Source organism: Leptodactylus fuscus, chromosome 6 (assembly GCF_031893055.1).
Source record: "Leptodactylus fuscus isolate aLepFus1 chromosome 6, aLepFus1.hap2, whole genome shotgun sequence".
NCBI classification, from domain to species: Eukaryota; Metazoa; Chordata; class Amphibia; order Anura; family Leptodactylidae; genus Leptodactylus; species Leptodactylus fuscus.
The window spans coordinates 29,695,141-29,720,683 of NC_134270.1; the positions used below are offsets into that span (position 1 = coordinate 29,695,141).

General features: G+C 43.7%; 1 protein-coding gene across 4 annotated transcripts in view; it reads left to right on the forward strand.

Annotated features, from left to right (window-relative positions):
• The first annotated feature begins 350 nt into the window (after positions 1-350).
• KLHL17 (kelch like family member 17) overlaps positions 351-25,543 on the forward strand; it is a 47,897-nt gene continuing 22,704 nt past the window's right edge. Inside the window, exons 1-6 of one of the 4 annotated variants that reach the window (XM_075279677.1) lie at positions 515-585; positions 5,495-5,674; positions 5,903-5,963; positions 20,787-21,048; positions 22,357-22,478; positions 24,369-24,590. In XM_075279677.1, coding sequence (XP_075135778.1) covers positions 5,925-5,963; positions 20,787-21,048; positions 22,357-22,478; positions 24,369-24,590 — 645 coding nt within the window. In that variant the 5' untranslated portion in view covers positions 515-585; positions 5,495-5,674; positions 5,903-5,924. Of the gene's footprint in view, positions 586-5,494; positions 5,675-5,902; positions 5,964-12,420; positions 12,619-20,786; positions 21,049-22,356; positions 22,479-24,368; positions 24,591-25,543 lie in introns of all 4 variants that reach the window. The other 3 variants (XM_075279676.1, XM_075279678.1, XM_075279675.1) reach the window with 3 other exon arrangements.

Here is a 25,543-nt window from a genome sequence, read left to right on the forward strand (position 1 = left end):
TTATATAATAACTATTTCTAGATGAAATTCTGTGGTAGACAAATAGGATGCGGCCGGGCGTACCAAGCTAAGAATTCTCTCCTCTTGGTAAAACTTGTGTGTTAAATGTGGTGCGGGCGGGCGTGTTTCCTTCCATCGCAGGAGCCTTGTTGTGATAAATGTGGTGCGGGCGGGCGCAGCTAGCTGATAGTTCCCTGTGTTATTACTCCTACAGATGGATACACACTGACATAGACAAGTTACATTGTATCCTCTGAGCACTGATGTCACACAGGAAGCTGCAATGTAGCACAATGTAGCATTGTATTACTTGTCACCTTGCTGTAGTGGAGATGGGGGGACCCCTGTGCCCCCATATGTTATAGGAGACTTTGTGTAGGTATGACAACACTTGCTGGCCAGTTATCATGCTGTGTGTCACACTTTCCCTTCCTGTGTGTGTTGTTGCCAAGTGTCCTTAATATAGTCTGTGATTTGTGATACATGGACTGGAGATCATGCTATATACAGCCTGGAGATCTGCTATCCACAAAGACACTGACATCTGCCTTCATGAACTTGCTGTGGTGGTCTAGTGCGGAGAGGGTGAGTACCCCCACCCACTATTACTAGATCTGCCGTCATGGATTATTCCTATATAACCTGTCAGTAACGTTTACTAACACAAAACATGGTCACATGTGGTGCAATGCTATATAGCAGGGGTAGGGAACCTTCGGCTCTCCAGCTGCTGTGAAACTACAACTCCCAACATGCTCCATTCGCTTCCATGGGAGTTCCAAGAACAGCAGAGCCAGTATGCATGCTGGGACTTGTAGTTTTGCAACAGCTGGAGAGCCGGACGTTCCCTACCCCTGCTATATAGGGTCCATGACATGGGCAGGGGGTTGGTGTAATAGCAACAAAAGCAGGGGCGTAACGTGAGGGGGTGCAGTCGCATCAGGGCCCAGGAGCCTTAGGGGCCCATAAGCACTGGCATCAGTATTGAGATTGCAGCTTCCATCTGGCCCATAAACCAAGATCCCCTAACCACACTAAGGTGGATTAAACTCCTTAGCACCCGTGACCATCAGTATCAAGAATTCGCTGTAGGGATGAGGTAGGGGGCCCTGACAAAAGATTGCACCAACCCCACAAGATTTTAGTTACTCCACTGAACAAAAGCCCTGATTTGTGACAAAGTTAGGCTAAAGTATATGGCGACTTTGACCACAAGTCACGTTGTGAAAGTTAACCCCTCGTTCACATCTGCGTTTGGTAATCCGCTTGGGCCCCCAAACGGAATACCGAATGCATTTGGAAGCGTTGTGCAGTGAAAGCACACGGACCCCATAGACTATAATGGGGTTTGTGTGCTTGTCGCGAGATCTCCACACGAGTCATACGGACAGAAAAGTAGATTGTGAAGTATTTTCCTGTCCGCGTGTTCCCTGTCGAGATCTCGCGGCAAGCACATGGACTCCATTATAGTCTATGGGGTCCGTGTGCTTTCACTGCACACCACTTCCAAATGCGTTCAGAAGTCCGTTCGGGGGGTCCCCATGCAGACTCCGCCAAACGGATTACCGACGCACATGTGAATGAGGCCTAAATATAGTCCTGACTTGTAGTAAAAAAAAAAATCCTGCATTGCTCAATCTTTTTGCAACGAGAAATTGCAGTCGCAGGAATCGCAGATTGACACGGCGGTCTTTGGTTTTGCATGATTGGATTTGAAGCCGTAGTTGACTTGTAGCCCTAGCCTTATTCACACAAATGTCCAAAACACCCACAGTCCTCACACGACCACTTTTAGAACATTGGAGGAGACTTATTATTAGTTGACGCCTTATTCTGGCGTAAAAAGAGGCACAAACCTTGAGTTTCCAACTTTTTAAATACTGCTTGCGATATATATTGTTGCAATGGATGTTTTTGGGCTGTCTACACCATTTTACTAAAAAGGGTGAGGGCATGCTGGGGGTTACGAGCTGGTGTAGACTTCATTCCAGGTACATAGAGGAGGAGGTATATACTCTACCTCTCTTTAGGGGTCTTCATAAATTTCCCCCATTGATTTCAGTGGCTGAGATGTTTGATAACCAGCATAAGATAATAAATCTGTCCTAATGTGTCTATTCATAAGGCTGTTTTGTTTGTTTGGGTTTTTTGTTTTTGTTTGTTTTTTAACAGACCGTCATAAGATAGGACACATACTAATTTTCTCCATGTTCACAGATCCCTAATTAGTCTCAAGTTTATTGCAGTTCTGTTGAAATGGATGTAAAACAGCATTGAAAAAAGTCATTTATGATGATAGGATCCTTGCCTCCTCGTGGGAATACTGTCCTGTACTGTAATCATGTTTTCAGCATAGGACAGTAGTCCTGCAAGAGACAGAGATCTTAAGGGCTCGTTCACACTGAGTTTTTTGGCAGTGGATTTTGACGTGGTATCTGCCTCAAAATCCGCTGCCAAAAAGGGCTCCTATTGACTTCAATGGGAGCCACTTGCTTCTTTTTTCCGCTAGCTAGTAGCAACAGGCCCCTTCTTCCCGCGGCGTCCGCAGCGCATGACTCCTTTCCGAGTAGGCCCCTGCATTCGGGTTTAATCTGGAGCGGAATGCCGCAACGGGACACCAATGCACTGCATCGGCATACCGCATGGCTAGCCACAACCGAATGTTCACACGCGGAATCCATTTTCTGCCGTGTGAACATACTATAAAGCAGTTGTCTGGGCCAGAAATAAATCTGGCAGGACCATCTAGCAGGCGTCAGCTGTTGCTGCAATATTTGCCACAACTGGCATCCAAAAAGTTGCAAACTTCTATTTTTTATGCCAGTGAACTCGCCTCAAACAATATTACGCTGGGTTCTCACCAGTGTCTGGTCTCCGTTCTCAGGTTTCAGGTTTCTGTCTTCTTCAGACAGAAGACGGAAACCTGTCAGACCGAGTCCGGCCGTGAGCGCCGGTGAGCGTTTTATGCTCTCCGCAGCTAAACATTTTTTTTTAAACCGGACACAAAGTACTGCATGTCCGACTCTGTGTCCAGTTACAAAAAATGGTTTCTCCACAGAGAGCATAAAACGCTTATCAGTGCTCATGGCCAGACACTTTTCAAACCCATTCATTTGAAACCTGCGTAACAGAGACCCCGGGCGCAGATGTGAACGAGCCCTTAATCCCGACCTTTTTTTTTTCAACTCTGGGGAAGTGGGAGAAAGGGTTTGTAAAATTATTATGAATATTTAGGGTATGTTTTTCTATCTATTTTTTTCTCTTTTATGTAAGTTTTATTTATTGATTTAGTTATTTATTTTAAAATAATTAATAAAGAAAAAGTTAAAGCAGTAGTCGTCCTGTCAATCTCCATCTATGAACCTACATGGCTTCTTACGCTAGGGTCACACTAGTGTTCGGCTCTCTGTCTTTTAGGTCCGTATGGGGACCTGAAAGATGGCGGGCCTGTCCACTTAAAAAGTGTTTACCTGAAGACACCTGCAGATCTCATGGAACATGAAGGGGTCCGGCATCAGGTATCCGCCGGTTTTATTCTCCATTGGAATCTGCGGCGGAGTCCAACACAAATGTGAACCTAGCCTTAAAAGAGTTTTTCGATAACTCTAAGTTATCCCTTCTCTACAGGATAAGGGACGACTGATCACGAGATTAAGCGTATAAGGCAGATTTGGGCAATGTCCGGCCCTCTGACTGCTTCTATCCGGCCCGCATATCTAGTGGAAATTTTTGCAAGGACCTGTGATGATGTCAACACAGGCTATCACCAGGATAGGCTATGACTCATTAGTGGGCAGTGCCACACGGGACTGTGTGCTTACTGCAAGCTGCCGGCAATGGGGGCTGCTGGATGATAAAGAGAGAAGAGACAGCATGTGTGAGCAAGAGGGGGGGGGGACTAGGGGCAGATGTAGGGGCAGTTACACTGAATGCACATGGGGGGGCATTAAACTAGGGGGCAGATGGAGGGTGACATTAAACTGGAGATAAAAAAACGCCAATGCGTTTCAGAAACTACTGTTCCTTAGTCATGGCATGCCATGACTAAGGAACAGTAGTTTCTGAAACGCGTTGGCGTTTTTTTATCTCTTGTTTTTCTTATGTCCTCTTTTTTACTTTAATATGGAATAAAAACTAATTTTTTATGAAAAGAAAACCTCGGAGAGTTGCGGAGCTTTTTTCTATTTCTTCCTGCTTATGTTGAAGCCCTCAGAGTCCGAGGGAGAAGTCTCGTGCACCCCGAAGAGTTCTATCACATACATGGTGAGCTCCAAAAACTTTTTTCTATATTTTCTTGACATTAAACTGGGGCAGCTGGAGGAGGATATTAAACTATGGGGGGGTAGCTGGAGGAGGACATGTCTGCATCTAGTTGCCCCCAGTTTAATATCCCCTCTAGTTTCTGCTGGATTATACTGGGGCACCAGGAGAGGGACTTAATACTGTGGGACATTTGGAGGGAAACGTTATAATGTGTGTGTGTGTGGGGGGGGGGTGTATAATGTTAGGGTGACTGTAGGAGGATTTTACTTTGTGGGGCACATGGAAAAATGATTGAGAATGGGCGGAGTCAGCAGAGAAGTGGGTGGAGCTAAATTTGCTGCGGCGCGCATGGCCCTCTAGAACCGTTACAATGTCTCATGTGGCCCCATGGGAAAATTAATTGCCCACCCTTATTATGAGGGATGACTGCTATGGGACGACTGATCATGAGAATAAGCCTATATAAGTGAATATATTAAGGTTACAATGTTGATAGTCTGTACACTGCTTAGCATATAGTAATGCTGCACTATTTAAGGTGGCACCGACAACATACTGAAGCTGCAGTGTTTTTAAGGTGACATTGACTTCCTTTTTACCACTACCCTACCTAAGTGTGTAACATTCAGTAGTCACATTAGTATATAATGCTGCACCGTCACGTATATATAAGTTAGTGCTGCACCTGTCACTGTGATGTATAAGCTGCGCCTCCACATCTATACACATAATATACAGCAGCTGCACAGATTTTTAAGGTAGCACAGACACATCTAATGTACTATATCGGTATAAAAGCTAACACAGTCGCATCTATATACGTAACCTACAGCCCACACCAATATACAAGGTAACCCTGTAAAATGTGACATCAGACCCTTCAGCAGCAGCAGCTCCACTGACATTTAAGGTAGCGCTGCCATATCTAAAGCCACAGTATGCAGTAGCAGCTCTGATCTGTAAGGTGGCTCTGACTCCAGGGCTCGCCACCCTATTGGCTGCTACGTTTCCATGTCCTCTTCTCATTTGATAAATGAGACGTTTCGGTGACATTTCGAGGCTATAACATGCACAATACCCGGAATCCCCATCCTGTTGTTTCTAAACCGGTTGCAGTAGCTGTATAGGGAGGAGCGTCCTTAAATGCATCCAGGCACCTGGTTGGTCCAGATTTGCGTCAGTTTCAGCCCATGACAATTTAGTATTCTGGAGAGGTGTTTTTTTTTTCCAGGATAATGACAAAGAACTGGTTTGCTCCCGGCCCTGGCATGCAAAGTTAAGCAGCCTGATCTGTTCACAGAGGCATTATCAGCTCCCCCTCTGTGTGCTGTGTCTAATGAGCTGGCCAGCATGAGCGCAGGGCATCCAGGCATCTTCCCAGCATAAGATCTGCACCTACAGCCATATGTCTGTGAGTATAAAGAGCCACATCCATTGCCGCTGGCAAGCTAGTAATGTTTGTGTCCGCTCCCTATGGAAAAGCCAGGAGAGTTTCTATCTGCCATCTGCATGTTACAACTGTATTCATGAATATGCAATGCATTGCTGCCCACCTAGCAATATGAGATAGAGAAGAGTTAATATTTGCTTTTCTATGCCTTGACCGCATGTAATGATATCTGGCCTTTACCTCTGTCAGGTGTACATGGACAGGCTACACTATGGAATTAACCCAAGAGGCGTCAGTGTATTTGCACAAGGTACGATTGTGTACAAGGGCCCGACAACATATGACTTGTAATAGGACTGCAGCTCCTTAGAAGTGCTGCAGTGACAGCCAAGACAAGGACTGCAATGGAGCAGACGTAGAACAGAACGGGATGAGCAGATCATCTGTACATTGTATTCTATGCTGTACTTTAGTATTGATACATTGTTATTTTTTTTTGTTACATAGTATCATTACCGCCACAGAGCTCTTTATGGATTTTGATGTGTTTTTTTTTTCAATGAAGCACAATTGTATCTGAGGTTACATAGATATACAGGGACCCGGCGTGGTGAATGCTGCCCAGGGCCCGAGAAAGGGTGAAATGACATGATGGTCTATTGACTGCAGGCTGGCTGGGGTGCCAGGGAGGACAATTGCCTTTCAGACTGATGAAGTTCAGATAATAGAGGCCATAGTGTCAGGTCACTATGTGGCAGTGCAGTAAGTTTCCATCCCAGTTAGTTTAATGGATTTGATTTTAGTTTTACAGGGTTTGTACTAGTTTTACAAATGGTTCTGGACGCCTAGTACTTGATATGATCGTTGTACAATTCTCTTTTTGTTTCTATAAGGCCCATGTCTCAAGGCAGTATTCTGTTATGTGCCCGTTGCCTTGCATTGTGTCACTATTGAGCCATACAAATTATTAGTCGTGCGGGGCAACTTGGTGGCTCAGTGGTTAGCCTTGCAGCGCTGGAGTTCTGGGTTCAAATCCTGCCAGGAACAACATCTATAAAGAGTTTGTATGTTCTCCCCGTGTTTGCGTGGATTTCCTCCCATTCTACAAAGACACACTGATAGGAGAACAAAAAAGTACATTGTGATCCCTATATGGGGCTCACAATCTACATAATATATATATATTAGTCACGCAACATATAGGGTTGGCGAATAGGTTCTGATGGTCTTATGAAGGATCTGGACATGCGACAAGAAGGCCAAAGCCATTAGGGGGAACTTACTAAAGAAGGCATGACAGTATTATTGGTTCATGGCTGTTTGTGTCAAAATTGCTGGTTTCTTCATTTTCCAACCCAACCTGCTCACCACTTTTAGAAAAGGTGGGCCAAGGCGAGGCGACTCAGTCTAGTAAATACCAGAGTTGTCATGAGTTATACCTGAGATCTTTTCCAGTTCCTGACTGCTGTAGATTTCAATCTCATGCCAGCTGGGAACTTGACTAAGACTGGCATAGGACGCCAATATATTCCCCACATTGTTTAGCCAAGGCCATATTAATGCCATACAGCTATGTTAATTTCCATTGACTTCTATGGTGTGCAATCATTGATGGCAGCCAGGTGGAACGCCAACATGTATTTTGGTACAGTGAGTGCAGAGAACTGAATCCACGAGAAAAAAAGCCAAAGTGCAACTCTAAGTTGGTGCGCTTGATGCTGACATGTAAGTTCTCAGTTGTTTGGCACTGAGGTCTGACTGCGTTATTGTATGGATACCCCCTTACTCCTGTCTGTAGTAGTATAACTGGTTTGTGACACCTGTGATCTGTCTACCCATGGCTGGTGGAATGGTTATATGCCACCTCTAGATGTGTTCTGAATGGTGGCGATTCAGTCCCCGACACTTGGGAATTTCTAGGCATTTCGTAAGTTTGGTTTTTTTTAAATGTAGATTGTGAGCCCCATATAGGGATCACAATGTACATTTTTTCCTATCGGTATGTCTTTGTAAAATGGGAGGAAATCCACGCAAACACGGGAAGAACATATAAACTCCTTGCATATGTTGTTCCTGGTGGGATTCGAACCCAGGATTCCAGCGCTGCAAGGCTGCAGTGCTAAGCACTGAACCACCATGTTTCCCGATTTCACATGTATTTTGACATGACTGCTTTAAATAAGGTTGAGGTAAGGAGCATCAGAGCACTTGTCTCCACCACTGAGTTCTGCCGGGATGTTCTTTAACAAGCAGCCATACAACCAAGGCTTTACATTTTTCTTTAAAAATACATTTGTGTTAGGTTCCCCTTTTCCACTGTAATGTGACAGGTTTAGTTATAGGTTGTGGTCTAACAACCTGTCTACAGTCTGATCATCTGGAATTTTATATTATCCCAGGGGATTAGGATGGTGGTGCTGCAGCGCTGCTCCATAGACTTCAACAGTCTTCAGCACTCGCAGCAACAGTTTATATGGCGAGTGAGCAGTGCAACTCCAGCACGGGCTCGGGATTGCTGATCTGCGGGGGAACCTGGATGTCAAATCTAATATTAATGGGAAAGGCCATATAGCTCAGTACAGTCAAGGACCATACAAGACTCCTTTCACATTTATGTATGTAGGTGTGGAAGGAAGAGTTTATAAAATAACACAAGATAAAACCTGATTCACTTTCAGCTGTACTTGTGCTTGTTGGGTTTTCTGCTAGATCTAGGTGTGTGGACACATTGGTCGCTCATACTAAATCTGATCCACTAAATCTGATCCACATGCTGCGGCTAAAACCTGCAGCATGGATCATCCTATGCATCAGGGTGTAAATTTTTCAAAAATTCAGTTGTTTTTTTTATTTTTTTTCACTGCTACAGATCCATCACACCAATCAAAGTCTGTAGATCTGTGGGGAAAAAAAGTATAGGAAATGCAACAAAAATCATAGACAACAAATGAGCACAGTGGGGCGCTGTACATGAATAGCACGGAGATCACACATCTGGACGTGTGAATAAGGGCTATATTGCTGCAGGATCTAGCAGCTGCCTTCATAGGTGAAGGCTATGGGTGATGCCACTGAATGACCTTGGCGTACTATTCCGTGGCACCATATTGAATGTACAAGGTGGTATAATATGGGCTCCATCTGTGGGTTTATATAACTGGAATTTTATGCTTGCTTACCAGCGATGCAAAGAGACAAGTGCAAGTCTTTTTCTTAAAGGGAGTCTGTCACCAGTGTCCAGCGTATCGACCCTGCGGATAGGTCGGTTAGATGATGTTTTCCCCTTGTAAATGGGTGCATTAGTTTCTGAGATATTGCCTAAAAAAAGTCAATATACAAATTAGCCTTTTGGTGCCACGAAGCCGCCTACCTCTTTGGAGCAATGACAACTCTCTCATTGCTCTAAGGAGCTCATTTGCATATTGATACATAGTGTAATATATCCAAAACAAAGGTAACGTTTCACAAGGGATTAATACCCTGCACCTATCTATTTGCCGGGATGGGTTTGGGTAAGGGTCCATTAACACGGAGGAAAATGGTGAGGAATTTGGTGTGGAATTTCAGCGCTGAAAAAAAAGCCTCCCATTGACGTCAATGAAAAAGGAACCCATTGAAGTCAATGGGAGGCTTTTTTTTCAGCGCTGAAATTCCACACCAAATTCCTCACCATTCTCCTCCATGTGAATGGACCCTAACAGATTCCCTTTATAAGGTATATTCATATGCAGCTGATTTGATGCAGAAAATTTTTCACTAGATCTAAGGGTTTTTTTTTCTGCAGTAAATGCTTGTATTTCTGGAAACCTTATCTCATGAATGGGATAGTAAAGAAATGTCTGCCCCATGTGAATCAGCCCTTATACTTGGACTTCATTTTGGATCCACTCCTGGCTTAGACTACTTAGATTACTCATTGCTACAACAAAAAGCCCCAAATACCTAAAGAAGAGCGAGGGCAGTATTATCTCCTCTCATCAGTCTCATACTAAAGATTTTCCTGGCTTTTCATAGATAACACCGAATGTGATGTCAAATTTAGGCATGTTATTTTGCTTGAGGACATGTGGAGGCGAGTGTCGCCCTTGTTTCCCGGGCTATGTGAGCAGCTGCCGGACTTCGCTTTCTTGTTCCTGGTAATCATGGCTTATTATATGCCAGGCAATGCCGAGGATGACAGCTGGTCAATAACATATGATTCATCCTGCCCACGTTGTTACAGTCATGGTTTTATCTCCTGTGATATATAATACTGGTTGCATAGGAACATCATGGCATATATATCTGTAGATAGATATATGACATTCCTTTATTGGGCATGATGGGCGCCATTGTGGATTATTGGTTATGATTGAATACTATAGACTAGGGAACCAATGCCAACATCACATTACTAAAGTATGACTAAACCAATATAGACGTCACTGTTGGAGTTAGAGTTGGAGCTGGGTCTAGTTTTTGGTGGAGTCAGAGTTGGACTGACTGACTGACCTTGGCGCTCAGATATTTTGAAGGAGTCAGAGTTGGTGGTTTGGCCTTCGGACTCCTTAGTCCTGGTTCTTCTGCCTTAGGGTATGACCGAGCTTACTATAATCTGTTTATGCCTAGGTCCACTATGGTGGAAGTGAGTTGTATTAAGTAGGATGGTGCGGGGCCCCCTGCAGACCGACAGGTTTATTATTCTCTACACAAATTACAATACAAATAAAATTTTCTTAGTATTCAAAGTAGGCCGAGTTATCTCATAGGTTGAATTCAATACCTGGAATAGCCACAGATGAGATAATAGATTGGGCAGTGGTTCTTCACAAGACAATGATGTCACATTCATTCATCATGTGGCCTGTTTGCATCTCATTCCCATTCAAGTGAGATGTAATACCAAGCACAGCCCCTAGATAATGGATGGCGCTGTGGTGTCTTCAAACAGCTGATTGTAAGGATAGGTCATCAGTATTACAATCCATAAAACCCCTTTACGTTCACAGTAATAGCGTTAGGCTTTGGCGTCAGCATTCGTGATGATTCACTTTTTGCACCGTGCACCAGTCTCATCGATGGCCTCCCCCTTCCTCTCCTCCATTCACTTTCTAATTATGGACTACTATTGCGACATATCTAACATTCTGGAAAGCTCCGTGTTTTTCTTCGGCTTCGCCTAATTATCTGCCGCTAATAAGGAGAAACTCCAATTTCCATCTGAGCTCCCAGATAGTCACGCAGCAAGAAGATCCTTCTCTGTGAGCGCTTGCCAATGAATCTGTTCCCTGTTAATAGGGAATCCCCTCTGTTTCTCTCCTCTGGGTGTACGCATTATTATAGCCTGATTTATCAGAGTACAGCAAGTGGATTCGGTTACAGTACGAGGCAGCGGGGTTGTGTGTCCTGATACCTTATGGGACTGGCCAGAAATTACCTTAGAAAAATGAGCGACATTTCCTAATTGGGAAGAATTACGAGAAATATAATTAAAGTATATTTTCCATCCGAACAGTCTCGACGGGAGGGTTTCCTTTCACTCGGGGGGGTAGTGTCGTCTTTATCTAGAAGCGGATAATTTTAGGCAGGCTACTATGTTGTAAATGGGAACATCATAGCCGTTGATTATAAGGGTTACGTCCAGATTTCGGTGCAGATTCCATGCAGGATGACAATCCACATCCCATGAACATGAACGCAGTGGAAATTTATGACTCTCTTAGCAAAAATTCTAAGGATGATCCCCATTGAATAACAATGGAGCCTCTGATTTGTATCCTGGATCTTGTAGTTAAATATGTTGGGTAGGCAATATGTAAAGTCAACGTGTGTGAACTATATGACGGTGAAGTGGCATGGCACTTGTGTTCCTACGATGGCGAGTGATTGTAGTCAGACAATCGGACTGTGATGGGCTTTATGTCATATTAATCACATAGTAGACTCCACCTTAAACCTGTGGCTTCTTTGGATGCTTTTGGGTACAGTGATGGTTGGGACTACTTAGTGGCCCAGATTTACTAATAGCTAGATGTTTATATTTATAGACGGCCCGTCTATCACAGAGGTTGACACATTTGGCGCAGATTTAGACTCTTACACCACTTAGTAGATGGTTTATGTTGGGTCAGAATTTTGTCATACCCATCCCTGGTCCTCCGTTGTACAGTCCCGACCACCTTTCCCTCCTATGACCACAGAGGCTTATCACTAGACTTGGCAGTCATTGGTGACGGACTGGTGACATTGAGATACTAGTTCCATGAGAGCTTCTCTACTTCTGTCCTGTAAATCCCAACATGAGAAGAAAGGGGGACCAGGACTATACAAAGGAGCAATGGGGATAGCTGGTGAGTATGACTTATTTGTTGGTCTTTGTTGACCCCCATTTCCCCGTGATTGCTGGAGAACTCCTTTAAAGTAGATGCTCCACATTATGTCGCATTTACTCTGGGATTGAATTGTAACCACAATAGTAAATCTGCCCCACTATGTCTTGTAATACAACACAGTCCTTTGATATGAATGGGGCTTGTGTTGAAGTTTGTACACAGCGCTAGCTGGATATGGTGTAGGAGACGATGAGTTGGTGGAGGTACAAGAGGTTGCACTTATGTCATCAGCGACTATTGCCAGGAAAATCCTTCGAAACAGGCCAACGTTTCTGATATCATACCTCCATAAACAGTTAATGGTCCAAATGAATGCTGGAATCTCATATGCCAAATGCACTATGAAAAGAAAATATGCTAATTCAGCAAGGGCTGGCCATTTACGTTCTTTTATAGAAGAGCATGCATAGCTGTGTCCAGGACGGCAAAACAATCCCCCGTTTATCCATGAGCTCAGGAAGTGGGTGGCAGATGGCCTGGACTTCATGTAACAAAGCAGCGAATACATTCAGACTGACTCTACCTAAAAGCGGAGAACACTGATGAATGATGGTCAGGACAGTGAAGGAAGCTGCGTGTTGTGGGCCTTACATAGTAAGTAGAGCTGTTTATATGACTTTTAATAGGTTCATGTTGCCTTATATGTAATTGTATTGCCTATATACATCTACCCCTGGAAGAATTGGACAGAATTTTGGCTCAGGTTGGTGTGTTAGATGGTGATTGAAGCTGTATACTGAGATAAGACATTGTACAGTGTATGGGGAAGTGTCCGAGTGGTGATCTGTTGTCGAGGGTTGAGGTTGGTTGGTTGGAGAGTACGAGGAAGGGAAAGGTAGAGTCTCTGGTTAGGTGTCAGTCACATCCAAAAATCATATTTATTTCTGTTACTCTCAACCCATTTTTCAATGCCCAAAGTTTTCCCAATGGCACTCAAGACAAAGGAAATGCCATACTTAGAGCAGGCTCTTCTTTTAAAGCAGCGGTTCTCAACCTTTCTAATGCCGTGACCCCGCAATACAGTTCCTCATGTTGCGGTGACCCCAAACCAAAAAATAATTTTGGTGGCTACTTCAAAATTGTAATTTTGCTACAGTTGTGATTCGGATTCTGCAGACAGGGCCATACCACATGCACCAAATAGCTAATTGGATGAAAGATTCATTCATCAAACCAGGATATGCTGGTCTGTAGTTAGGCAACACTGTAATGCAGAGTCCCGGCAACTATTCCGCAGCCCGCATTAAACTTTTCAGCAATTTTTACTACAGTAGGTCTTCTGTGTGCCAAGCCAAATGGCTAGCATTCTCTCCCAACATATAGCAATAATTCTTGAGCATCCATGACTCTATTTGACCCTGTCCATGCCCCAGTAGTCAGTCTGGATCTAAGGCTCCTAGAGCCAGTTGCCACTGCCCCTACCAATACTGCGACCTCACCATTGACGCTCCTCTACTACCTGTCAAATGAAGCCGCAGCATCAGGAGCTGCAATGTCCCTTATCAAAATGAGCACACTGTGTCCTCACCAGACCAGACCGCAATCTGAAAGTCACCTTCACTGACCATCCAAGCAGGACAACAGCTTTGAGTGATCACCACGCCAAAGCCCCAATTCTTCAGACCAGTACTGTTCGGCCCCCTCACAAGCACTCATCTTGATAAGCGGAGACACTTGTACCGGTGGAACAATCTTGTCTCCTGCAAGTGATACTGTGAGCAGGCTGAGAGAGGAGGCGGGCACGGTCTGCGTGCAGGCATTCAGTTTGGAATGCACGTCCATAACGGCGTGCGTTCCAGCTGAATAGCGCTGCTGCAGACGGTAGCGCGGCTCCTCAGCGGCTAAAGCCATCAGAAATATGTATTTTCCGATGGCTTTAGGCGACCCCTGTATTTTGGTCGTTCGACCCCCGCCGAGGTCATGACCCACAGGTTGAGAACCGCTGCTTTAAAGGGTTTCTATCTGTGGAGGATCTCTATGCCTTCAACCACCTGGACCCCTCAAGTGATCACGAAATTGTGTGTTCCACTGGCATGGACCAGTGTTGTGCATGTGTGGCCACTGCCCCATTCACTTCTGTGGGACGGCTGGGGAGTCATCAAACTTTTTGGACCTTCTTCAGATAGTTGGGTGTTCTGTTCTAGCGGCTGGACACCCAATAATCATATGCTTACCCCTATCCTGTGGGCAAGGCTGTAAAGTAAGAATGCTTTCAGAAATAGAAGTGCTAATAATTTATATTAGTCAATTAACATAATTAAGTGAATGAAGAAAAGAGAAAACTAAATCCCATCAATATTTGGTGTGACCTTTGCCTTTTGCCTTCTATCAATTCTTCTAGCTACACTTGCAGAAGTTTTTGCATCATCTCACAGTCAGGTTCTTCCCGCCATCTTGGAGAACTAAGCACAGGTCTTCTGTGGATATAGGCTTACTCCAATCCTTCTGTCTCTTCATGTAACCCCAGACAGACTGGATGATGTTGAGATCTAAGCGGTCACACCAAATATTGATGGGATTTAGATTTCTCTTTTCTTCATTCATTACATTTTGTTAATCAACAAAAATAATCTATTAAGACTTTTATTTCTGTAAGCATTCTTCATTAGCGTTGGTTTCATACCTGCCTAAAACTTTTGTACATCGCTGCACTTTGATTAGAACATCTTACAGTCACGGGTGTGTGGTTACTAATATTTACACTTGCAGAGGCTGATGGACGCGACTTCGCATATCCTGACCTCGTATCCTGCTTTGCCGTGCTCATATTTGCACATTAAACATTTGCTGTAGTGACATGACCGCTCGGGCTCTTTTTTTCATTTCTTCATACCTATAAGGCTTATAGCTATAGGGTCTATTTACTAGAAAGATGATCCTATGTTCCTTTACCGTTCTCGTATGGACCTTTTACAAACGTACTAAGAAATGTCCAACAACTAAAGATGGGTGAGCGACTTGTTCCGAGCTGAGTTTGACCAGGGTATTTTATATTGAGGGGTTTTTTTTTAACGAAACTGAACAATTGGCGATTAATCTTTATCTAAAACATGCATTGTGGGGTCACTTCAGACGCTTGGTGGGCCCATGTGACCATAGAGGGACAATCACAGGACTCAGTGCTGACCATGGGCACATGGCGTCACCGAGGAGGCCGAGAGAGTGGGAGAAGGTGGCCTGGTCCACTGTTTTCTTATACATTATATAAATGGCTGTATACGTGTATATCACTTAACCTTAGGAAGAGATGGCACTGGGATGTGTTTTGGGAGAAGCTAATAGAAGTGGATTCATGTTCTCCTGGGAAACAATGGATCTTTGCATTTATGTGGATGTTACGTTAACATTTATTGCCTACTTAAATCTTGTTGCAGACCCCTTGCTTGCAATGATATTCTCTAATGGCAGTAACTTCTTTCAGCCACTGTCACACTGTAAGAAGCGTTCAGGCATGGTATGAGGAACATGACCAAGGACTCTACCTATTGACTTGGGTTGACTCAGTTTGATTGAGCAACTGTGGAAGATGCTGGAAAAGACGTCTTGGTACCAGATACTACAGGACACCTCCAGAGGTCTTGTGGAGTCTAGGACCCAATGGAGCAGAGCTGTTTTAGTTACACACAGGGGACCTACACAATGTTAGGTGGGTCACTTGACCCACAAGAAATATTTATCAATTACCCACAGGATGGGTCTGACCATTTGGACCCTCTACTCCTGATTCAATGGAATGGTGGTCACACATGCGCTACTGCTCCGATTTAATTGTAATGTATAGCAGAGCTGTGATATATCCATCAATACTGTAGTGATCAAAATGATAAAACTGGAGACATGGGTGAGGGTCCCAGCACTCGGATCCTTAGTGATCGTACATTTATCACTTATCCTGTGGTCCTGGTTACTTAGATATCTACTTTATATCTAGGACTGTGCTAGTGACCATGTGCTATATACTGTGTATAGCAAAGTGTCCAGTCTACGTCTGTGTGCACTGCATCTAGTCTACGATCTGCAGAAACGTCTTGGACCCATTTTTCCTCCTTTTAGGTTGACCTATTTAAAATTGCTGGCCTTATTCTAGCTTCTAGACTATTGCACCTGCATAGTCTAACCCCTTCAAATCCATCTGTGAAGAGTCAAGAAAATATAGTTGTCAGCCATATAGCCAATTGTTCTGACATTTATCCCATATTATTGAGGTTATGGGGCCACCCTAATGGTTCTGTCCGCCCTCTAAGTCATCTATAGGTTCCTTGCCTTTCCAAAGAAGTTGTAAATTCATTCCCAGGTTATCCTAAAGCCTTTGAATACCTTTATTCTTTCCATGTCCAGACCTTAAAAACAATCTGTTCTTAGACAAGTCTAAGGGTACGAAAATTTGGGACTGACTTTGCCTTGTTTGTTAAATACCACCCCAAAGCTTAGAATCAGTGAGAGTCAATACTTCACCAGACAAGGGTCTTGAAGGCTCCCCATAGCCATACCCTATGTTTTATCTTTTATTATCACTGTAGGGATTGTAGGGTTATAGGTTGGACTTGATGGACTAATGTCTTTATCCAACCTCATCAACTATGTAACTATATAACTATAATATCTCAGCTATAGGTGGGTCCGTGCAACAAAGGGCACCATGACTTGACCCAGTATCTTCTACGGATGTGTGTGGTACCCATAAGTATGACCTTCTGTACCGCTCAGCCATTATGATGGTGTTATGTTATTATTATTGTATTGTGCAAGTTTATAAATGTCTGGAGACATGAAGAGTCCACAAGAGTTCATATATGTCACTGATCTATGTATCTACAAGATAGCCACCTGTGTATGGCTGCCCTATATAGCGGATCAGGCGATTGCAGGTCCAACCTGCAATATATGAAAAAGAATGGGACTCCATGCTACAGTTAGATGCACTTAGATTATAGACTGACGGATATTTCCAAAGTATATCCAAAGTATAACCTTTCGGTCAACATATTCCCTGATTGCATCATTTGTCGCACACGTTGACAGGTGAATGGCGCACTAGTAATGGCTATGTCATTGCCCTTACCAGTGCACCATTCATACAAATATTGCTATCACGGCATATGATGAAGGTATCCATGACTGAAACGTCATACATTGCGGGATATTACAGCTCATCCTAATAAATCTATAATCTATGTGCATGTAATTGGAGTGGATGGTTTGGTTGCACGATGCTGCTTTGTCCTTCTGTACTTGTCGTGATCCTCTAGTCTCAGCCTCCAGAGGAGGGGGCTCCTAGTCACGGCTTCCATATGTGATTACAAATGTGTAGAAATTGCTTCTACAAGGATATCTATTTTTACCGGCAGTCATCAGCAGCATGTAGGTGTACCACGCAGGATGCCATAGCGGTGCAGGGCACAGAACATTCAGTGATGAATCGGTGAAGGCTGCAGGGTGACATTCACCTCCTGTTTCATTTGTTCTGTGTGTTCTCACACTTGGTTATTTACATCTTAATGCATTTAGTCATCGTTTCTGTAGCCACGTTGATCCTGTATGAATAATGAGCTGTGGGTTCTCAGTATTTGTTTGCCGCCGGTAATTACGTCTGTGGGGATATGAGGGAGAATTGCTGTGTTAGTAAAACACGGCGCCCCCGTAATGTAAAGCAGCCCACTATGTCCCACCTAATGTAGTGTATTCTATAGAGTCTGTCAGCAGAACCCTGCAGATAGATAGGTTAGGGTCACCTGAATCAATGTTTTCCCCTTATGTATCACTACCTCTGTTACCGAAATATCACCATATTGTGCAAATGAGCTCTTTGGAGCAATGAAGGTGTTGCCGCTTACTTCTTTGGTGCAATGACAGTGCCCTTGTTGTTCCAAAGACTTAATTTAGATATTGATCAAAAACAGCAATATCTTGGCAGTAGAGATCCCAATACACGAGGAGAAAATACAAGGTTACGGTTCAGATGACCGTAACCTATCTACCTGGATTCTAGTGACAGACTCCCTTTAAAGAGCACTTGCCTTATAATACGTTCTGGAGTTGGTGTAAGATAGTTTCACTATAGCAGCTAGTTGATCTGGCACAGTGGTTCTCGTCCAACCCATAAGACCCCTATCAATTTACTGTATGAGAAGACCCAAACCACTTTTAACCTTTATCTAGGGCACAGTGGTGCAGCCATTTATATGGCTATCCCTGTTTCTGCTACTCACTCCCATTGTTGTACAGACAGTAGAGCATGGTGTATTAGTTTTGCAGCCAAGCCGAAAACACATGTTGTGGGGTCCTCCAGATGCACGGAGATAGGCCAGGATATGGTCCTTGTGCAAATTAGTAGGAAGGCCAATTGGATAGCCACCCTATAAGTCAGTGCCTGACCCCTTTAACAGAACTTGACTTAGAATATAAGCCATACCATATAGAAAAAACTCTGGTATGTAGTAAACCTTTTACAAGGCCCGATAAAAAGTCGGACATTGGCTTATAGTCTAAGCATCTATTGGCAGCACTGGATGTGCTGGCCATCTAGTGCAAGTAGATGTAAGTAGATATCATGTTTGAGCCTTAGGTTTTTTTTATCTACCACTTAAATTGGGGCAAATATCCAGTTATTATAATAATAATAATAATAATAATAATAAGATAAAAATGCCCCATTATTGGGTACATCATGTATTCTAATTCCGTATCCTATCACAAAATCCTAGGCTTGCTTCCAGGATATATCCTCTGTGAGTCAGCGGGGGAATTGGCAGGTATGGATTACAGTAGAACAACATACAGTAGTGTCAGGGTCAGGTAGGGATAAGACTTCAAATCCAATTTCTTCTTTTGTAATATAATAGTTCCTCCTACCTAATACGCTAATATAGGAACATACAATAACTGGTAGACTGCTGGCGTCAATCACTTTTTTTTTTCTAGCGTGATTTATCTATAGATTTAGTTTATAACAGAGGCGTACTTTACGCTGCGGGTAATTGTTGCTAAATCTGGTGTATTCTTATATGGCAGTTATACCTTTAGGTCCTGAAATGGTATTTAGGGCTTGGGGGTACCGCTGTTAAATCTGGACCTCTGCTTTTGAAGATCTAGGCCTGACCTTGCTCTGTTAGTGTTGTTGAGCATTAGTGTATATGTATTAATTCACGAATAATTAAATTATCACTACAGCAATTCACCTTAAAGGGATTCTATCAATAAAATCACATTTTTTCTCGATCACACGTAGGAATAGCCTTAAGAAAGTCTATTCTTCTCCTACATTTAGATGTCTTCTCCATACCGCTGTTCGGTAGAATTCAGGGTTTTCGGCAGTATACAAATGAGTTCTCTCGCAGCACTGGGGGCGAGCCCCAGTGCTCAAACAGCACTGGGGGTGTCCCCAATGCTGTGAGAGAACTCTCCAGCGCCGCCTCCATCTTCATCAGAAACGGCCTCTCTACGCATCTTCTTCCAGAGCTGGATTCAAACTTCTAGGCCTCGGGTGTAGCCGACTGCACATGCCCACAGGCCACAAGAAAATGGCTGCTTACACCAGCTTACTGTGTAAGTGGCCACAAGAAAATGGCCGCTTACACAGCTTACTGTGTAAGCAACTATTTTTCTTGTGACCGTGGGCATGCACAGTCTGAGAGGCCGTTCCTGAAGAAGATGGAGGCGACTCTGGAGAGAGTTCTCTTGCAGCATTGGGGACACCTCCAGTGCTGTTTGAGCGCTGGGGACCGCCCCCAGTGCTGCGAGAGAACTCATTTGCATACAGACGAAAACCAGGATTTCTATCGAACGACAGCGCAGAGAAGACAACGAAAGGTAGGAGAAGAATAGACTTTCTTACGGCTATTCCCACATGTGATCGAGAAAAAATGTGATTTTAATGGTAGAATCCCTTTAAAGGGTTTCTCCTATCATGAGGATAGGTCATCAATATGAGACTGGTGAGAGGTCTTATACCTGCCACCACCCACCAATATGCTGTTCACAGGAGCCTATACACAGAAAATGGATCAAGAAGCAGGCAGCTCTGTTCTCTGGGTGCCAGTGGCAGAGCTATAGGGGGTTTACCGGAAGCAGTTGCTACTGAGCCCTGGAACATGAGGAGCCCCACACGTCCCTCTAACACATAAAATATACCCTTATGGTAAATGGCGCATGGTAGGTAGGGACCGCATTACAGATCTTCAAGTTACGCCTTTGATGGGAGCTATTCTATGGGAAGAACTTCTTAGTTTTACTCTTGCAACATGTATACTAAATGTAGATATATTATATGCTTGGTTATATGCGTGAACTTGAAGAAATTATTACCGCGCCCCCACGGGGCAAAGATTAATACGGGGCCCCCTCTTGGTGCTGGTTTTTAACCTATAACCTGAGACATGATTTACATGGCACTTTGTCCACTGAATGTTTCAGTGATTCTTGGATTTCCCTTGCTCATGTTGCATAGATCATTGTATGGCTTGTGAGGAGGAGACCCCTGGTGAGGATGGGGTCGACATGGCTGATCCTCTTCTCTCAATGGGCCTTATGGCAGCTGTATGGTATATATGCACTTGCAATGCAAGTAAAATACATCCAGGCTTTGCTATATAATGTCCTGTATCAGACTAAATGTCGCAGTCCATCTGCTGTCGGGCTATAAGATGTCATATTTACTCCATTGGACCTGTCAGTGTAGGGGTGTATATATGTGCATGTACATGTTGTTAAATATTAAAATCTATTATTTTTTTTTAATTTAATGAATTTCTTTCATTTTGCAGCTTCAACGAGTGAAGCCAGTGAAGGAGAAATCAGGAGACCAGTCCCCCGCCATGGAAGGGGCGGTGCAGCTTCTGACCCGGGAGGGCCACAGCATCTCCCACAATTCAAAGCGGCACTACCATGATGCCTTTGTCTGTATGAACCGAATGCGCCAGCGGGGGCTCCTGTGTGACATAGTGCTGCACGTGGGGACCAAGGAAATTAAGGGCCACAAAGTGGTGCTGGCATCATGCAGCCCTTATTTCCATGCAATGTTTACAAGTAGGTACCAGCGACATGGAAACACATATATTCGTTTTCCTATAGGTCAGAGAGATAACTTTTCTCATTGAAGAGACATAAAGATGTAGGGAGACTAATTTATCCATGGGTAAAAATATGCAAATTGTAGAGACACTGATATATAGAGATCCCTGTTAAGGAGAGTTGGCCCCTCATCAGTACAGAACAAAGCGACCGGTGAGACCCTAGGTGCAGCCATTTATCCCAGGCCTGCTCTTGTTAAACCGACCTGGGTAATGTACGGCCCAAGGGCCACATCCGGCCCTCTGACTGGTTCTGTCCGGCCCGCATAGCTTGTGGGATAAAAGTAGATGCTGAATTGAAAGTTCGTTCAAGGACCTGTGATGATATCATCACAGGTCCTTAAGCTCACCAGAATAGGCTAAGACTCGTTAGTGGGCGGAGCCAAACGGGACAGTGTGTTTGCTGTTTCACAGAAACAGTAAGCTGCCGGGAATAGAGGCTGCTGGAAGATAATGAGGAGAGAAGAGACAGCATGTGTGAGCAAGAGTGGGATCTAGGGGCAGATGTAGGGGGCAGTTAAACTGAAGGCAGATGGACATTAAACTGGGGTCAACTGGAGGAGAATATTAAACCATGGGGAGTAGCTGGAGGGGGACATATCTTCCTCTAGTTGCCCCCAGTTTAATTCACCCCTCCAACTATCCCCACTGTTTAATGTCCCCCTCCAGCTGCCCCAGTTTAATGTCCCCTCTAGTTTCTGCTAGTTTAAACTGGGGCACGAGGAGTGGGACTTAATACTGTGGGACATTTGGAGGGGAACATTATAATGTGGAACATATAATGTACGGGTGACTGTAGGAGGATTATATTTTGTGGGGGCACATGGTAAAATGATTGAAAATGGGCGGAGTCAGCATAAAAGTGGGTGAAGATAAATTTGCCACGGCACACATAGCCCTCTAGGACCATTTCAATTTCTCATGTGGCCCCAGAACACAACATATCATTCCATCTTCAATCGGTGCCTCTGTTTCCAATTCATTTGCCATTTTTGTCAACATGCAAATTAACTTTTTGGGCTAATTGTTGCTACCTCTATGAAGTAATAACAACACCCTTGTTGCACCAAGGATCTCATTTCAATTTAGACTAAAGTCACAATATCTCGGACACAGAGGAAAACGCCATTTGATCCAGGTGACCCTATCCTATCTGTAGGCAGGTTGATATGCTAGTTGGGGTAGCAGATGTCTAGGTCTATGGTGGGTATTGCATCATACAAAGCATCATAGGCTTGTATAATTTGTTTTTTTATCCTTGCAGATGAGATGAGTGAGAGTCGGCAGACTCATGTGACCTTGCATGACATTGACCCTCAAGCACTGGAGCAGCTGGTTCAGTATGCTTACACAGCAGAGATAGTGGTGGGAGAAGGCAATGTGCAGGTATGGGAACGCATTGGTACTATTTGCGACGCAGCACTATGTCACATGAGCAGATTATTTGCCCAGAGTATTTACCCGTCGACACATTGCCACTCCCGTGACTTTGTGAACGCCACATGTGTTGTTTATGTGAGAGAATACAGGCAGACTCGCTGTTAAAAAAACCTCCGGGCAGGCAATCCGCTCTTCTCCCCTCCTCCCCGTCCCATGTCACATAGGCGGATAATCCTTTTGGTATTTTGGATGTGTCTGCACAGAATTTACCTAATCTCCATAAAGATTTATTATTCTAGCTTATCATCTGACTACAGAAAATTATTACTTGCTTGTATGAACTTTGCACCTTAGAAATTGTCATAAAATTTGCTAATCTTGTTGGTCACTTATGTAATAAGTAAATGACATTCTTATTTTGAATTTATGTAACATCTATAGTTGTCGTCTATATCTATATAATCCACCCTTATCCCAACTCTAGATATATATTTTAATACTTGGATCAGGGGTATTCTCATATTTCTATACATAGTAAGGGGTACTGCCTTCGTAGGCCACCTTTTTCATGTGTGCAGAGTCTTACATGCCATACATGCTGTACTAGGAATTCCGGGAAATAATATACAAATAAGTTTTCCTTGATGGAACAAGGAAATTTGTTCTTCTTGCGCCACCTTATGGAAGGTAGCACCTTATAGATTAATGTTTGGCTTTCAAGAAGCCTAATGGCATGATAAGGAAGAAGGGCAAGCTAAAATATCTCCTCCGCAAGGAAGAGACCCCTCTGCAAACGGCTGTTTCCTGGCAAGCCACAAAATGTCCTTACAGTTCATAAGGCGCCCTGCATACCTCAGAGAAATGCTCATATGGTTCAGGATTATTGCCCCTCATCACAAAGCAGGGTACTGAGTGACTAGGAGAGGAGCCCTAGATTTGGATCAGGAGGGGTACTACATTCTGGAGCAATGATACTGGGTATTACTTCCTTTTTCAGGCAGTTACATCATGTTCATCCCGTACAAGGCTGTAGCTCTGTCCCATTCAAATGGATTAGACTGGGGGCAACACGGTGGCTCAGTGGTTAGCATTGCAGCCTTGCAGCACTGGAGTCCTGGCTTCGATTCCTGCCAGGAACAACATCTGCAAGGAGTTTGTATGTTCTCCCCGTGTTTGTGTGGATTTTCTCCCATTCTACAAAGACATACTGATAGGAAAAAAAATGTACAGTGTGATCCTTATATGGGGCTCACAATCTACATTTAATTAATTAATTAATTAATTAATTAATTCATTCATTCATTCATTCATTACATTGTGCAGCAATACCAAAGCTATCAAGCCATCAGTATCATAGTCTGGAACAACCCCTTTAAAAAGACCTTTCATATTGATTTTATATACTGCTAGAAAGCTCACAGTGCACTGAATTCAGTGCAGCTTTGGCGGTATGCGCCCTGGTCTCAGAAATATAGGTGTTGTTCTCCCTGCACCGATATCTCTGGGACCCGATCGCAACCTGGCAAAGCTGACAGTGCGCTGAATTCAGTGCAGCTTTGCCAGTATGCGCCCTGGTCTCAGAAATATAGGTGTTGTTCTCCCTGCACTCAGATTGGCTGAGTGTGCATGTGTTCGGAATGAGCAAGACAGCTGAATACTGACCGAAGCTACAGGTATTTTGTGTATAGTCAGGCTTAGGTAATATGTCTCATTATTATCATTAGTAAAGGGTCTTCTCAAACCTTCTGCAATGCTTGATAGACATGCTAGCCCTTCACGCCATCATTGCATCGTGCTGAAATATCACACAGTATCTGCTAAGCTTTGTGTGATTTTTGAGTTCTGTACAACCCTTGCAGAATCCTAAACTGACATCCCAGGTTTTGTCTGTGCCAGACTCTGCTGCCAGCCGCCAGTCTCCTGCAGCTGAATGGAGTGAGAGACGCCTGCTGCAAGTTCCTGCTCAGCCAGCTAGACCCTTCCAACTGCCTTGGCATTCGTGGATTTGCAGACACACATTCTTGTAGTGACCTGCTCAAGTCTGCACACAAGTATGTCCTACAACATTTTGTAGAGGTGTCAAAGACTGAAGAGTTTATGCTTCTGCCTCTGAAACAGGTAATCCTAATCCAGATTTATAATATTATTATTATATTATTTATTATTATTATATAATATTGTGATCTTAAAAGGCAATTTATCTAAAAATATATCTGCCTGAACAATCTCTATATGGTTCCTGCTTTAGGGTGTTTCCCATTTTCTTATGCTAGGTTCATACTAAGGCCATAGGGTCCCAAATGACGGAGAGGTGAAACAGTGCTTACATATGGACACTGGTGAAGCCATTGACTTAATGGGGTCCACTGGGTGTCCGCCATTTTCAGTTTTGTTTCTCCGTGCAGTGATTTTCGATGGTTTCTGTGATGGAGTCTCCGATGGAGGCACATATGTGGACCCACCCTTAGTTTCCTGTCCACTCCCTGTAACTAGGGCAAGTCCGTCTCTAGAAACCAAAAGGCTCAAGACAGAACACAGGAAGTAGAGTGAGAAAGGCAGGTCTCTCTTCACAGCCACTGGATCCTTACATACAGTTCTGCTTCTCTGTGCTTCCTATATACCACTCAGTCTGCAGCCTCTCACAGCTCATAGTGAGTTTAAGGAGAGCTGACCTACTTCTATATACATCTGACTAGCTGCTTGAGTTATTGCTGATGGGATGTTATTCATAGACAGTATTCAGTTTTCCTTATTGTGCTCACTATTTCACTTTTTCTGTGTCAGGGATCTTTTTTAGCTGCATCATTACCTGGATTTTGGGTCCTGTGTCCCTGGACCTCCTATATCAGGTTCACTTGGACTTTTCTCAGCTATTTGATTGCTATTCTACAGTTACTTTTGGAAGAATTACATGTATAGCAAGCAATAGTATTAATAATGGATGGAGGCTGCTCTGTGTTATACACAACCCTACCTCAGAGAGAAATGCAAAATGTGCTGCAACCATAATAGGGCTATTGGTAGCAGAAAACTGATAGGCACTATGTATGAAGGCTTATACAACCTGGGCA